General features: G+C 45.7%; 3 protein-coding genes across 3 annotated transcripts in view; 2 read left to right on the top strand and 1 right to left on the bottom strand.

Annotated features, from left to right (window-relative positions):
- PtA15_11A392 (uncharacterized protein) overlaps nucleotides 1–2514 on the top strand; it is a gene marked incomplete at both ends in the record, with an annotated part of 44182 nt that extends 41668 nt beyond the window's left edge. Inside the window, 5 exons of the mRNA XM_053161295.1 lie at nucleotides 1064–1586; nucleotides 1653–1761; nucleotides 1828–1863; nucleotides 2029–2055; nucleotides 2129–2514. Coding sequence (XP_053025256.1) covers nucleotides 1064–1586; nucleotides 1653–1761; nucleotides 1828–1863; nucleotides 2029–2055; nucleotides 2129–2514 — 1081 coding nt within the window. The remainder of the gene's footprint in view (nucleotides 1–1063; nucleotides 1587–1652; nucleotides 1762–1827; nucleotides 1864–2028; nucleotides 2056–2128) is intronic.
- An 8179-nt stretch (nucleotides 2515–10693) lies between these two features.
- Nucleotides 10694–12109, top strand: PtA15_11A391 (uncharacterized protein; the record flags this gene model as incomplete). Its single annotated transcript, XM_053161294.1, has 1 exon — nucleotides 10694–12109. The coding sequence occupies one exon, from the start codon at nucleotides 10694–10696 to the stop codon at nucleotides 12107–12109; it is 1416 nt and encodes a 471-aa protein (XP_053025255.1).
- A 395-nt stretch (nucleotides 12110–12504) lies between these two features.
- PtA15_11A390 (uncharacterized protein) lies at nucleotides 12505–15578 on the bottom strand (the record flags this gene model as incomplete). The annotated part of the gene is made up of 12 exons (XM_053161293.1): nucleotides 12505–12839; nucleotides 12964–13021; nucleotides 13100–13392; nucleotides 13463–13596; nucleotides 13686–13877; nucleotides 13957–14099; nucleotides 14200–14519; nucleotides 14613–14646; nucleotides 14722–15078; nucleotides 15125–15308; nucleotides 15393–15473; nucleotides 15541–15578. The coding sequence occupies 12 exons, from the start codon at nucleotides 15576–15578 to the stop codon at nucleotides 12505–12507; spliced, it is 2169 nt and encodes a 722-aa protein (XP_053025254.1).
- Between the last annotated feature and the right edge of the window lie 390 nt (nucleotides 15579–15968).

The raw sequence follows: 15968 nt of genomic DNA, 5'->3' as shown, positions 1-15968 counted from the left end.
GAAGTAAAACGTCATGGGTTTGCCAGCAAGCGGCAAAGAAACTCAAAGGTTGAACGTTTTTTTTGGGCATCAGGGGGATGGATTGCTGAAAATCTGAATACACAGTTTGATAACTAAAATTAAAACCTTCATGGGGTTAGGAGGAGAAATGAACTTGTTGAAAACTCTGGGCTGTAGGGGGTGGCGACATTGTCTACCACCAAAGGATGCAGATTCTCTCAGGCCAAAAGGCCTGATTAGTCATAAGTCCTCTCCCTGCGGGAGAGACTCGATGCCTTGCATCTCTCCCAGGCCAAATGGATGCCCCCCGGCCGCTGCGGGGACGAGGGGCTTAGATACGTTCGGGCCTATGTACAGGCAGTCAAAACCCGTTTGGGGGGCTGGTTTCGCTTGACATGGGTGCCGGGCCGGGCGAGGGGCGAGGGAGGCAGGAGCGGCGAAGGCCCGCATCAAAGTAAAATCGCTCCAGGAATCCAATGGCGGGGCCCTCGAGGCCCCAAAGTGGAAAACAAAGAAAGTAGTATGTAGTTTTTTTCTTCTGATGGCATTCCTCACCTACAGGAGCCATACAGGCTATGAAGTCGAGCTGGTTTCAAACTGCCGAAGGCGCATTATCCCTCGGAACCACAAGAAACCCTTCCTCTTGTTGCTGCTCCCTCGACTTCATCCGACTTGAACATCAACAAGCGATCAACTCCAATTCAACCATTGATCAATCCTACCCCAAGAATGTACGCCCTCCTCCGACAAACTTCGTGTTTCAATCTGATTTACCCGAGCAACAAGCAACGTGCATTCCAACGGGGGCCACTAGGGTAAGTACATGTTGCACACCGTTGACTATTTATGGTGTTCAAAGTTGGTTTGCATAATTTTATGCATGCATAAATCATAAAATCATAAAAATATTTTGGTGAGGAAATTTTGTATCACATAATCAGACAGTCATATCCCCTGCAAAAAAGATTTTATGATTTTATGATTTATGCATGCATAAAATTATGCAAACCAACTTTGAACACCATAATTGGGTCCTATTACTAACCATCCTATCACTATTCAGCCCGGTTCCCAACGGAAAATCTGCACTTTCCTGGTACAGCAAATACAGTGGGTGTGCTGCCGAGTTGTACAACCGAGATCGGGAAACAAAAAAACTCGCGACTTGGTTGAAAGGTGAACCCGAGTTCACGGTCCTGCTAGGCCCGCCAAGCTCCGGGAAAACTGCGCTTGCTCGAACAGTCACATCCCTACTCCAAGCGGACCAAACACCAGAGTTCCATCCACTAATGATTAATCTTAGGACAGCGGACACTTCAAAAAATGGCCGCTTTCTGGACGCTTTTCTGCTCAAAGCACAAGCTGCCGCGAAGGGAGGCTGGTGGAATCAATGGTTCAGCAGGCTCGAACTATCGGCCGGTGACTTCTCTGTCAAGTTTAACTACAAAAAAGCTTTCCCACTATCGGCAAATCAGGTCTTTGACAACCTGGCAGCGCAGCTTAAGCCATGGAACCTTCTCCACGGCGAAAGACCCCCCGTAATAGTAGTTGACAAAGCGAACTCTTTTAAACGGATGGAGGATGATGTACGTCTCGTGCCAACTGCCCATTTAATTAAAGCATCATTATGTACTGACATTATTGTAATGCAGACAATACAGGCGTTCTTCGACTTTGCCATTCAAGTTACTAAAGAGGAAGGGAAGATGCATATCATTCTCACCTCATCTGACTCGTTCTTTGAGCAGTGGCTGGAAAAGCGTAGCTCAAAACATTCCTACTGCATAACAATCTGTGGTTCTGACACAATCTCTGCCCACTCTTCAGGTATCAATAATAGTCACTTTTCAACACTTGTTGTTGGTGACCTTCCTGAACAGGAAGCACACAAGTACTTTCTCCATGTGGTTGAAACTGAAGAACGGCTCTCAGAAGACATGAAAGACTTTCTAAAATCGTTGGACTTCAAGATTCCTTTCAAGATGACTGGAGGGAGGATGTTTTTTATCCGCTGATATGTCTCACAAGTTTGCGAATCTGGTTATTTCCATGATCGTGCGTATGAATGCTACAACTAGGTCTGAATTCAAGAGAGCCAGAAAGCTAATGGCTTATCCTTTCACTTCAGCTATACAATTCCACGCCGTCACAAATGCGTACGCCACAATGCAACGTGATTTTCTTGGGAGGGCCACGACATATAAAGAACAGGAAGCAATTAAAGTCTCTCAGCTTCTCCTGGACTCGCCTGGATACTTACCGTATGCCAACATTGTGAAGGAGTTTGGCAATGCAATTGTTGAAGAAATGATTGAACGAAACTTCCTTCATTACCGACCAAGTGCTGACTTCTCCAGAGATTTAATCAGCCCCCCTTCCGAACCGGTTGTAACTGCGCAAAGCGAACCGGCCTTACGAGCCATGGAAGCGCTTCTAAAGGAGTTTGCGAAGAAATCATTGTTGTCGAAGCCAGTGGAGACCCTTTTATCTGGAGTATGTATATTCCCCAACTGAATTGAGCGCCTGCAATGGGGTCCAGCAATGCGCCACACTGCCCCATGCACCTGTCCCAAGAACTATGTCATACATACTTGACTTTATCAAAATGTTTCTGGTGACGGAGCTCACAGGTTGTTTTTGGCAGACAGCTGCTCAACAGCTGACCCAATTTGCTCAGGCCAGCTGCCAGCTCATTCCCCAAGACTCAAGTATGCACTGTTGTGGCGGGATTATGGCTTTATGGATTATTACATATTTCTTATTGCCATAACACATACTCACATACTATTCACTTACAAGTTCTAGAATATTCTGTTATTTACTATCTCACCAACCCAAATATACACTTGTAAATACTATAAATACCTTACATCAAAGTCAATACTATTTTCCCCAAGGGGGGGATGCCAACATCGACTCTGGATGCTCAATGTCCATGACACCAGACATCTCAGTCATCAACACCCCAAAGCCCAATCAAACGCCCGTCTGCCTGACCATTCACTCAACGGTTGAAGCCTCTCACAAAGGCATCATGAAGCTTCCCCTTGCCGGCAACATGTTGGTCAAGTCTCTCGTGGTTCTGGCTGTCCACAAGCCCCCTCTCCCAGTAGCCGCCATATGTGACAAGGGGCTTACGGTAGTCTTCACAAAGGCGTCCTGTGATTTCTTCACCACCCCAAGTCACCGGGGACCTTGCGGGGCGGAGATACAGGAGAGGCAACCTGTATTACTTACTGCCCAAGCCTGTAAGCTTGAACTCATCCCTTTCTCTCACTCCAAAACCCCAGGACGGGTCTCTTGCTTCTCTCACGTCGGAGTAAAACCACTGAAATATTTCTTGAAACTGCATGGGATCACTGTTGGAATTTCACTCGTTTCAGCTCTCCCAACCATTTCTTTTTTTCTTTCAATGATTGAAACTTGTTTCATGTCTCCTTTATTCCGGTGAAATTTTTTTATTCATTATGCTTGAGTTATTCACACCCACAAGTCAAACACATTGTATCTAGTCTATTTAAACCACCTTAGACTAGAAGCAAACAAATCATCAGTATTGACCATCTGTTCCTGTGTGCGCACTTGAGCCCGCCCACTGTCTTATCTGCGAAGGCACATTAGCCCCTTCGAGTAAGTTATTTGGTCCTTTTTTTCAGACCATTTGTCTGCTATCGGCTAAGCCAATCTTTTTCTCCGCCCGCTCCGCTCGCCTCCGGTTGTAATTTCTTCAATCACACCTACAGTTATGAACAAGGTCAACATCCAACGCTGCCCAATATCCGTTCAAGCCAAAATGCCCCGGAAAGCTTTCACTTCAAATTGCGGTCTTCTCATTGTTCATTGATACCCGGACAAACCATTCACTCTGACGTTGGGTCATATGAGGTGGTATTGAGGGATGGATACAAGTATTTTATAACTTTTGTCAATGATTGTTCTAAGTTCCTCTCCGTTTACCCCATGAAATCTAAAAGCAACACATTCACATGTTTCAAAATCTTCCGCACCTTCTTTGAGAGAAATGGTGCTCACAAGATCCTATCCTTAAGAACCAACAACGGCGGCAAATACATCTCAAATGATTTTGCCTCTTACCTATCTCAAGCCAGTAGCCTCCTCTCCCTTGGCCAAGGAAGGCTCTGTTCCCCCTCCTGTCCGGCAATGCCAGACCTCCCCCCGCTAAATGTTCCTCTTGCACCACGTTTTGATTGCCGACTAACAGCTTCCATCCACGTTCCCGGCAATGCGCCGCGCATACCAGAAAAGATCTCCTCAGACTCGGACTCCTCCAATGGCAAACTGTCAGCCTTAGAGTCAGCACAGCTGACCTAAAGTCTGCCTTTTTCTACTTTTTACATATGAATTACTTCATATCTTTTTCATCTTAAGAGATATCCTTTTTTTGACCTCATATTCTGTTTCCTCATGCAATTTTAACCCAAGTTACGGCTTACCAATTCTTTGTAACTATACTCCTTCCCTGAGTTCTTGAGTTGTGGCGCGCATGCGCAGTTGTGACGTGTCAGCGCTACCAGGCGCGCCAAACCACATGTACATATGTAATTACATAAGCAAACTGTGAAAATTTTCGAAGTCAGGATCCCCCTTGCCTGAGGAGTATCTACAGAATTCAGCACACCAGAACCACACCCCAGATAACCCAGGAACACCACCAAAGAGATTACCACGCTCCCAGTATACCTACCGTCACAGGCACCTAGGATATTGACAGTAAGTAAACTCTTTCACTGAACCTTGCTTATCCAGAGTGAAACTCTGTTTCTTTTGATTGTTTCTTCTTTTCTTTAACTCTTTCAATCATCAAAGATCAAAAGGTTGTCTCTGATTAAGACCTATAAAATCAGAGCAGAGTAGTAACCCTACTTCTGAATCCCACCAACGTTTCCTTGTTGTGAGTGGAGGCTGTTGCACTCTTTTTGGCCTGGCACAGCTGGCATCTAACTTTTCCAGGTTGTCCTGCTGTCACATAAGAGACACAGGCTCACACAACCCAGCTCAATCCTCTCCGTCCCTGTTGCCAGTCAGTCCCCCCTTGGCGGATATCTCTATTATTTCACTACCCCCTTTTCCACCCCCTCAACCGCCTTGTACTGCTTCCCCTTCATTGTTGTCGCGCTCCCCACAGCTACCAATACCCAAATTGCCAGCACTTCGCCCAAAGTCACCCCCTCCTTGTTGTTGCTCTGGTTGGGAGAGGAAAGCTCCTGATTGTTATGGTCAGTGGTCCAAAAATGCCACTCTAGACTCAGAAATTGACACTCCTAAGACCTGGCGGCAACTGATGAAATCACCTCACAAAAATTGTTGGCTTAAGGCCGCTGAGGACGAGTTTGCATCCCTCTTAGGGATGCAGACGTGGTGTCTGGTTCCTCGACCAGCACAACGGAAGATCATTAAATCTAATGGGTATTCAAAGTGAAAAGAAGGCCCAATCACTCAATTCAGAAGCTCAAGGCCCGTCTGGTGGCCATGGGTTACTCCCAGGTCCAAGGCCTGGACTACAGCGAAGTCTTCTTGCCAACACTCCAAATAATTTTCACCCTTCTGGCAAGCTGAAGCTGGAAGGGCCACAAGGTGGACTTCAAGACCATGTTTCTCAACGGTCATCTTGACAAACCCATTTTTTTGGAGCAGCCGCCGGGATTTGAGGATCCGCAGCACCCCAATTGGTTCTGCAAAGTTAACAGATCCTTGTACTGCTTGAAGAAATCACCCCGCCAATGGAACATCGAGCTCCATAAGGCTCTCCTTGATCTCGGCCTCTCCAACTCAAAATACAATCCCACCCTCTACTTTAAACTGCAATCAGGTACCCTTGTTGGTGCTCTCACCACTCATGTTGACGATCTGGCCATTTCAGGTGAACCAGTTTTGTTGATTCCATTATCTTGGTGGTTGGCAAGCGTTTCAAGATTGGCACAGACAAAGAATCAAATCACTTCCTGTTGTTAAAGATCACTCACGATGTCCCAAACAGATTTGTGTTTTTGAAACAATCCCACTACATTGACAAGGTCTGTAGCCGCTTCATTGGGGATCAAAACCTTTTGGTCTTGACTCCCACCAACTCAAATTTCAAGAATCTTGGCCACCATATTCCCTCCGATCCTCCCTCTTCTGGCCCGTTGTGAGAATGAAAGCTGGTTAGTTGGTGGAAATGTCCACTGGCCGCCTCCTTCAAGAATATTAGTGTCCGGGCTGTGTGATTGTTGGTAACTTGGCTCCGCACTGCTACTTTCCGCTAGCCTTCAGCGCTCCTCTACTGAGCCTGATCTATAGTGTAATAATCCGCAAGTGAATAAAGCTCCGCACTTTGTAAGCACAAAATCCGCAAGTAACTCTCCAAGCAAAGATAATATCCCAGATAATCTCCTAATAACTCTAGTACGTCTGTAGTTGTAAGTAAAAATGATGAGTAATCCGTAAGAATTGATAGGATAATAGGATAAGGTAAGAGAAGAGAGAAAATCCCTCCCTCCCCTTCCCCCGTCCTTCCCTCCACGCACATTGCCGTTCCCACCCAATCCCGCACGTCTGACACTTTCCTGCACTAGTCCTCCAGCTCTGCCCGCTATCCCACTCGTCACTTTCCCAGACTCCGCTCCTCTCCGACGCTTGACCTCCCACTGTCCTCTGTCTAGCCCCTGTCAGTCGGTCTCTCGCCACCGCCTCCACCCCGGTTCCGCCCACTGGTGGAACCCGCTTTGGCTTTCGTGGCTCACCCGCTGACGCGCCGCTGCTACCAGTCCACGTGTGTAGCCCCGCCGCAGTCCAGCCCTGTCTTTTCCGCTCCAATCCAAATACCCAATCCAAAATCCGCAATCCGTGCATTCCAGTCTGCGCGTGACTTTCCGTAAGCTTTCTTAGCGTGCTTTCCTGACCTAATCCTCAGTGCTTATGACACCGGAATGCACTCGGCCTGAGCGGCTTTGTGCATTCCCGCCTGCGCTATCCCCGCGTGCACATTCTACCGCGCTCGCCTATATAAATCACCACACCATACCCTCAACTCATTGGCTCTCTGCTGTGGGTCTCTCAGTGCACACGGCTGGATATCTCCTTTGCAGTGAACCAATTGTCCCAGCATCTGCGCAATCCTTCTGAAGCTCACTGGAGAGCTGCGATTTGCATTCTGAACTATCTTGTCTTGACAAAGCACCTCAAACTCCACCTGGGGGGAGACCTGTCTCTCTCTGGTTTCTCAGACTCTGATTGGGGGGAGGACTGCGATGATTGCCGCTCAACTTCAGCTTACACTTATTGGGTTGGCAAGGGCGCCATTTTGTGGAAATCTCGCAAGCAAGCCACTGTGTCACTGTCAAGCACCAAGGCTGAGTACAAGGCACTTTCTGACTCCTGTAAGGAAGGCCTTTGGCTCCAACATGTCCTCACAGAGCTCCGCCTCTTTCCAGACACTGCCATCCCCATCCACATCAACAACAATGGTGCTGAGGCCCTAGCAAAGAATCCTGAACACCATGCCCAGACCAAGCACATCCACACCCATTTCCACTTCATTCAAGAATGCGTGCAAGACAGAACGGTGGCACTTCTTCATGTGTCAACCAAAGACATGCTTGCCGATATGCTCACAAAACCACTCCCGCAAGTTGCCTTGGAAAGACATTGACAACTCTTTGGCATCGTCAGTTAGTCCGCCATCCGGCCAGCAGCAACCCTCCCCACCGTCATCTCATTCCTCCCGCCTCTGATCTTCTTTTCCTCTCTCTCTTCCCCTTCTTTATCTGTTTCTCCATATTCTTTTCTTATTTATTCCTTTTTTATCCCTTTTTTCTTTCTTCCTTTTTTTCTTCCTTCAATTTTTCTCATGTATGCAGCAAGGGGGGGTGTTAAGATAGTCAAGTTATGCATTCTCTCCATCTTATGTTTTCTTTTGTGCTACATACATTTCACACACATGTCACCTGTATTGTAGTCTACCTGGAGCAGCGTACGTGGAAGGCTTTCTCCTCATCCTTCCACAATCATCTCACTTGACTCCACACCATGCCTGCTGCCTCCAGGTAGAGTCATATTTTCTGTTTTCTTTCTCTTCTTCTTTTTCTCCTTGTTTCTCTCTCACCTTCTCATTGTGCAATGATAAACTAATCCTTTGTGAGCCTGAGTCTCTATAGTGACAGCGGGACACAAGAAAGAAGGGGGGAATATTTGGATTTCTTTGGATAAAGAAAATACAAATATAAGAGAGAGAGAGAGAGAGAGAGAGAGAGAGAGAGAGAGAGAGAGAGAGAGAGAGAGAGAGAGAGAGAGAGAGAGAGAGAGAGAGAGAGAGAGAGAGAGAGAGAGAGAGAGAGAGAGAGAGAGAGAGAGAGAGAGAGAGAGAGAGAGAGAGAAACTGAGCAGGATCAAGATAAGCAGATATTCAAGGTTATTCTGGTGGGAATGCACATCCACTGGCAATTCTACCTCTTCAGAAGAGTGCTGCCAAGCTGAGCTAGAGAGTGCTACAGCCTCCTCTCACCATAGAAACATGGAGGGATCCTGGAGTAGACAAGTTTAATCCAGCCACAATTTTTTAGCTTCCTTCTGGATAGTCAAGGTTATTTAAAGGGAAACCTATGTGGTTTGTTTCTTGCAAAAACCACAGAGAAAGAATGATGTTAAGCAGGGACAGCCCTGTGATCAAGAATGAGGCAAAGGCCAGCAAAGAAGAGCAGATCAAGCAAGACACAGAGTTGTACCTCTGAGATAAACAAGGTTCAGTAAAAGAGGTTACTTAATGTCAATATCCTAGGCCCCTGTGACGGTAGGTATACTGGGAGTGTTGTAAACTCTTTGGAGGTGATCCTGGGGTTATCTGGGGTGTGGTTCTGGTGTGCTGAATTCTGTGGATCCTCCAGCTGCATGGGGGATCCTGACTTCGAAAATTTAAAGTTGGATGACATAATCACACATGTACATGTGGTTAGGAGCGCTCAGGTGCAACTACACAACGCTGCTGCGCATGTGTGTCACAAACCACAAACTCTATGAAGGAGTAGAGATATTGGAAAGTGATCAGTGAACACTAGGGTCAAAATTTCATGAGAAATCAGAATCTGAAGTCAAAACAACCTTATGTCTTAAGGTTAAAAAGATATGAGCACATTTAGGTATAAAATGGAGATAAAAGGCAGTTTTAGGTCAACTGTGTTGACTCTAAGGCTGACATCCTTCCACAACCATCTCACTCGACTCCGCACTGGGCCCGCTGCCTCCAGTCCCTGTCTTGCTTATGACCTTTGAACTTCAAAACAGGTTCCTTCAATCAGTTTCGGAGTTTATGCCTCAAAAACTTGGGTGAGGGTGCGCATCAGTACTGCTGAGAGAACTGTCTACTCAGGTTTCTCTGTACATATGTTGTTGATTTTTAAATTCTGTTTTTGTGTTTTTAGGGTTGAAAATTCTTCCCTTGTCTGCCAGCTTTCAGACATTATGCATAAGCCTCTCCTACGGAGAGCCCTCCGGGGGGGGTCCCCCCTAACTCAACACAAGTCCCCCACATTGGAGGGCCCTGGCACTGCAAAAAAAACTTGGTCAACTGCTTGCAGTTGACATGCAGGATACTCAAGCCAAGCTGCCATTGTAACTCCACCTGAATGCACAAGTGTCTTTGTTGGCACAGTCACTGTGCAAGGTGTACAGTGACTGTGCATTGAAGCTTGGGTTGAGTCAAACCTTGAGTAAGGCTGGTGTAACACCACAAGCTTCCTCAGAGTTACCGCATGTCAACTGCTCACAGTTGACACAGTTTTTTTTGCAGTGTGGTACAGCCTGGGCTGGCGCAAAGCGCAACCTCCAAAGAAGGGACTTGGGACTAATGTCCACATTTCGGCCTGAGGGTTTGATCCACAAGGTCTTTTGGTGGGGAATTTGTGCCCTTCCAATTTTGACCTTGTTCCCAAACAGCCCCACACACGCCCTTTGGACCATGAGAATCCTTTGGTTCTTCCCCATCTTTTGACACTACACTCATCCCTGAGAACCCAGCCCTTCTCTTTCCATGCTCCTTCAAACTTTTGGTTTTGAAGGTCATTCTGAGCTGTATCATGTGAATGTATTGAAAAACAGTACAGTATTCAATTCAATCCCCAGGAACCAAGCTCTGTTTTAGATGTCTTGCCCAATCCAGCTTGTGCGACAGATTTTCACTTTGAGGACAGGAACTGGAAGCCAAGAAGATTGGCTGTTCCACCCCTTCATAGCTTCACCCAGGTCAGAACGGTTTTTGTTGTGTGAGGGGAAAAAGAAGAAATATGGCTAGGAAGCCACAAACAACCCAAACCCTCAAGCCAAAATTACAACATTAGTCATAAGCCTCTCCTACGGAGAGTCCCTTTGGGACGCGGGTGTCCCCCCCTCCGTTCGAGAGGCTTAGTTAGGCTAGGGGTCCCCCGGACCCTCCGTTCAAAGTTAAGCTAGTCCTTGTGTGGATTCTAAAGGCATACCCACAAATCAATGGATATTTCCAGAAACACTTTGGATTGGGTCATGAAACAAGCAATAATACTTCGGCACGGCTCGAGTGTACAATATCTGAATGGAAGTTCAATAATGGGCACACGTCTTGATTCCAAACAGCGTGGGCCGGTGATGTACTCCTCAAAACAGCTCCAAATGTCCTCTGCAATAATTTCCATCCTAGCTCTCTTCTCGCCAGGAGTCGCGAACAATGAGCACGCCGTTCATCGTGTTTTGCTTGGCCTCGTGTGTGGTATGCTCAGTCTCACTGAATCTGCCAACTTACTCTGTGGAAAAGACAATAATCACAGCCGATGATGGACTTGAATTACCCGATCTAAACGAACCGGCACCCGTTCGACTTTCGTTCGAGGAATCGAGCACTTGCGGTCAAACAATTATGCACTGGTCGCATGCGCCAGGGCCGAGTCATCTTCCGGGGGCAAAACATGTGAAACCGGCAATGGTATCCAAGATGCCCTCTCAGGAGGATACCATATCACATGGCCAACATCCATCTGGTGGCCCCCGCAAGCAAAAAACAGTTGATCTAGACTCTGATCAAAGTCCAAAGAGGTCCAAGTTCGAGCAAGATCACAGGATACAAACCTCAGAAGGGGGGACCAAGCAGCCCATGGAGATCGCCTCTTTCCCTGTAGAGATATCAGAAAATGGAAATAATTTCAAGGAAGCTGGCCAAGATATACCACATTCCACAAGCTACGATAGTCGGAGAAAAGTAACAAGTCAAGCCACTCAGCCAGCCTTTAAAGTTTACGATTGGGATTTTTTGAGAGCTCGTGGGCTAGATGACGGAACGAGTAATGAACCTCAGAAAATTGAACTGGTCTCGCTTTTTAAAGACTTTCGATTTGAAGTGACTGGCGGTTTTTATTGGGTTCACCCAATGAAGCTTCAGGAAGTCAGGCGGAATTTCCGTCAAAATCGCCACAAACTTAACCGAAATCTCAAATTGCTCAATAGCACCAAGAAAGGCGAGCTACTCGGTCAACTTGTCTTGAAGCTATCAGATGAGAAACTAGCACTAGATCAATATCCAACTTTCTCCGCAATCAAGTCTGAGTTCGAATCTAAACTGGGCGAAAGAACAAACGAGCTTGGAAAGCTAGCCAATCCTCCCCAAATCAGCATCAGGAAAATCAAATCGATACAAATTTTTGCAAACAACGTTTCCAAAATAAGCACATTCTTAGCAATCTTCCATCTCTCGTTATTCAAGCAACACGACGTAAGTGATGGAGATCAATTTCTGCTGAGCCGAAAAACAGTCGAAGATATCTTGGTTTTCCTCAGAAAATTTTGGACAGAACTTGTGTTCGCCGACAACCAGCCATCTAAACATGAATCCGTCACCGAGCTATCTGAAATGCTACGATTTCAACTCCACTCGACTTTTGATAACTGCGTGAGGTATGACAAAGCAATATGGTATCGCAGAGCCTGGAGCGTAGTGGACTACTGGGCAGTCCAGCACGGTAAAAGGTCAATAGCGAAGGATGGTCAAGACACATTTCCAGTCGAATTAGTTAACAATATGCTGCTTTATTCAAATCCTACCTTCTTCTCTCAACCTTCTAAAAAACCTAGATCCCCTTGGGTTAGATAGACAGGTAGCAAGGTGGACTTTTCTTGATCAATAGTGGGGACCTGCTATACTTAATTGCAAACTGTGCACCTTAAATCATCTTAGTCCTCGCCAGAAATTGTGCCAAGTCTCCTGACTTACCCTCCGAATTTGGCCTTCAAAACTAGCTTCTCCACTTTCCTATGAGCTAAGTTTTTGTTTAAAAGTGCATATTTAAGTGGTAAAAAATTAGAACAAACCATTCTATTATATTTTATTATAAGATTATGAAGCAAGAACAAAAAAGAAGTAATTTCGAAGAGCGTTGTCTAAGGCAGGAATTATGGGGACAAAAGAGTAAAGAAGCTGGAAGTACATAGAAAGAAAAATCAAACAAAGAGAATGTAATCATACAATTAAGAAAGAGAAAATGGCAGTTAGTCCAGCCGCTTCTTTTTATCTTCGTCGAGAAGGTGAGATTGATTAGGTCCAATAATGGAGCTCTGAGGACCACCGACAGAATGCTTATTGTTGGAGAGAAGAGAGACAAAGTGATTGAATAGCTCGAAGTTGATCTTAGTTCGGCCGTGGTGAGAAGACTCGAAAGACCTCGAACCCGGGCCGGTGAACGACAGAATCCGCTGTCTGGTGGCATTTGACATCGAGGACTTCAGTCTTGGCTGGTTCACAAATTCCATCCCATGTGTAAATATGTATCGCGTGATCAAACTTAATATCACCAATGAAACCACGGCTAATTTAAACGATCGTTCTGTTGAGTGAAGGGTAAGATTCATCGTGAAGGCTCTATGCGTCAGACAAATGCTGCGAGATCTAATATGGAAGCACCTAGAGAAACAGGATCATCAGGGATAGAGAAAAAGAATGTTGCGTACTTTTGGTCAAGGTTGCGGAGATAAAAATCAACAAAAAGATCACGAAACCGAGAATAATCTGCGAAAGATAAGTTGATTTACTTCCAGTGTCGCCTTCTGCAGAGCGAGAAATGTTGGGTACTGAAAAAAAACTTACAGCTTGGATAAGATGATGATCATAAGGGCCGCTGAAGAGATGATCATCAGGACCTTTATGAAGAGAAGCAACTGGGGAATCCGAAGCTGGAGGGACCCAAGCACCGGTAAATAGGTCGTATGAATCTTGTCTAGGACCGTCCAAGAAATTATTTTTCACATATCGCATCACGCTGTTAACCCCATCATCAAATGCCCCTTTTTTGGTTCGGATTCCAAGACGGGTGAAGTCGGTCTTCAAGGCGGGTGTGCCCGAGTACGATTTTGATACTCCATCCGCATTGTCCGCCCATACTACAGAGACCAATTGTTGAATGTCTTTTTCATCCTGAATCGGACTAGTTGAATAATAAAACAAACTTACGATTGCGGAATAAAAACATGAAATCTGGATATGAATCTAAGCTTTCATTTTCTGCCAATATCCCAGCTTGCTTCAATTGAAAAGTTAACACCCATTTCGCTAGCGCCGATTGTAGAACATTGGTTCTATCAAGACTAGATCACATATTCGACACCAGTCAGTCACGTTTTCGTTGTGTCAGCGGGCGCATGAAATACCTTTAAATAAGCAAGAGAAGACTAACCAATCCATACAATTAGTCCTAACGACAGACTTCTGGACTTTGGAAGGAGGATTAGATTTTGCGCCCGAGAACTCTTGGAAGAAGTAAGCTTGATCGACTAATTCATCATGTAATTGATCAATCAAAATCTGCACTCGATCGAATCTGAGGCCTTTACATTCTTGGTGGAAATCGAAATAAGTATAATGGACTCTGCGTAATTGGAATATGTAGAGTTAGATTTCTTTTTCTTTTTCTTTGCACCCATACAGTCCTGAGGAAGGGTCCATACCTTGGATTATTCAAATTTTTGACTCCTTTCTCATACGCATCCTTGACCGCTTTTTCGTAGCCACTAGAGTTAACCAAATTAAATAAATACTGATCACCATAGATCGAGATTTGCTGATCAAAATGAGCTTTCATGGCTTCGAGCTGGGAATAAAGGATGTTGATTTGGACTTGGTAAGAATTAACTCTTGAAATGTAGACGCCTTGGACAGGGTGAATTGGTACGAGGCAATGAAGATCCTACCGATTCAGGGATATCAATGATTTTCAAATCCGGTCGATACCTCAAGTTATTGATTTCCGTCCAGAAAAGAGGGACAGAGCCACGAGTTTGAACAAAGCTAGCTTTGGCGAAACTTCTGCCGCTAGAATCGGCTTGGTTACTATTATAACTGGGGGGAAATGTGGTGAAGATCATTTCGGTTTCGTTAAAGTTTGAGACATGCCCATCGGCATTAATTCCTCGAGTGAAATATCGGGTGCCAGCCCGGTATCGCGACCTTCTCGAAACTATTCCAAACGTGAACCTTTTCCCCTTAATCACAGCAGATTTGAATTCCAGAACTAGAGGTAATCGATTAGGGTGTTGGTATGAAACGTAAATTGATTTGGTCAGCCACTATGCTTTCATATCGAAATCCAAAAAGATGAGCTAACATCCAAAAATCACTGGTAAGATGAATTTGCTAGCCTGTGTAACAGCAAAACGCTAGTCAGTACGGGTACAAAAGTTTGTCTCCCCAGGAAGGAAATAAATAGCTCCCACCTCGTGGCCATGAGGTTGAGAAGCCAGTTCTATCAATCTCGTTTGGATGTATTTGTTCCAAAAGAATCGATCATCAGACTCTTTCCAGGGCGCCAAAGGCTGGTCATTAGAGGTTTTGGAGTCAGATTGTCTTTGGAGGGAATTGGTTAAATCCCAAGGTTCGGGGTCGTTGCAGTTGAGCTTTGAATGATAGGTGAAGAACATCTTGCCGATGGCATGATCGAGGTGTGATTTGAGTGTAGACAGCAGATATCTCTCGTCCGAGTTTTCGAGCAGGGTCAGGTTCGGTTCGATGGAGATCGGGTAGACTGCAAACTTGGTTGGCGTATAAACGGCCGTCTTGAACAAGTTGGTGACCTGTTGAATTCGACAAACAAAATCGGAGGGATATGGGTGGTAATACAGAGGTTAGCCTTGGGATGCCAGCGTGTGAGAGTCGGGATGTAAAATTGCGTTCCTTGCGGGCTGTTTGGATAAGGATCAAGTAATCTGACTTCAATAATCTAATGATTCCCAAGATACCTGCCACATTATTAACCGATCGATCGAATTTCTCTGGTTGACCGGGTGAGGAAAGAGAAACCTGGCTACCAACCCAAGGGGAAAAGGACAAGTCAGCACCCATGTAAAATAAATCGATCTTTGCAGAGGCTTTCGGAATGGTAATTTACCTGTCACTCCGATTGATGGTAAGCGATTGGCTCTGATTATCATTCCCAGGCACGAGCGTATAAGCTTGGTCGGAGATGTAACTGGCAAAGGAAGTTCGATCAGTCGCATGGAAAAACAAATAAATCGGCAGAATAGAAGGAAGCTTACAGGTCCAGACTAGAATGGATGCCGATGTTGTTTGCCATCGTTTTGACTTTTGGAATCTTTCGAATATAGTAAGGTGGTTTGGAATGTGTTCAAGATCAAAGTGTCGAGGTCGATATTTGGTGGGAGCCAGGTGGAAGGTCGAAGGACAAAGTGCTGGGGTGTCTTGTGCTCAAGCCTCAAGCCCACTTGACCACTCTACTCGATCACCTCCCTCCGCTTTCTCTCATCCAAACTCAGAACAAAGTCTCCTTAAAACTGAGATGATACGTCATATCCAACCAGGAAAGACCATCCAGCCCACTGGGGTCCGAAGACTATCAATCCACTCCATCATCAGCAAACATTCCAATCCCAGCTGGCGGCCCGCATGTCTTTCTGCCACCTCACACATGGAACCAGATCTCCATCCTCACAGTATGAGTCAGATC

The sequence above is a fragment of the Puccinia triticina genome, chromosome 11A (assembly GCF_026914185.1).
Source record: "Puccinia triticina chromosome 11A, complete sequence".
In the NCBI taxonomy this organism is placed as follows: Eukaryota; Fungi; Basidiomycota; class Pucciniomycetes; order Pucciniales; family Pucciniaceae; genus Puccinia; species Puccinia triticina.
Note: the sequence above shows the minus strand (reverse complement) of the source record. Positions and strands in the feature narration are given on the sequence as shown.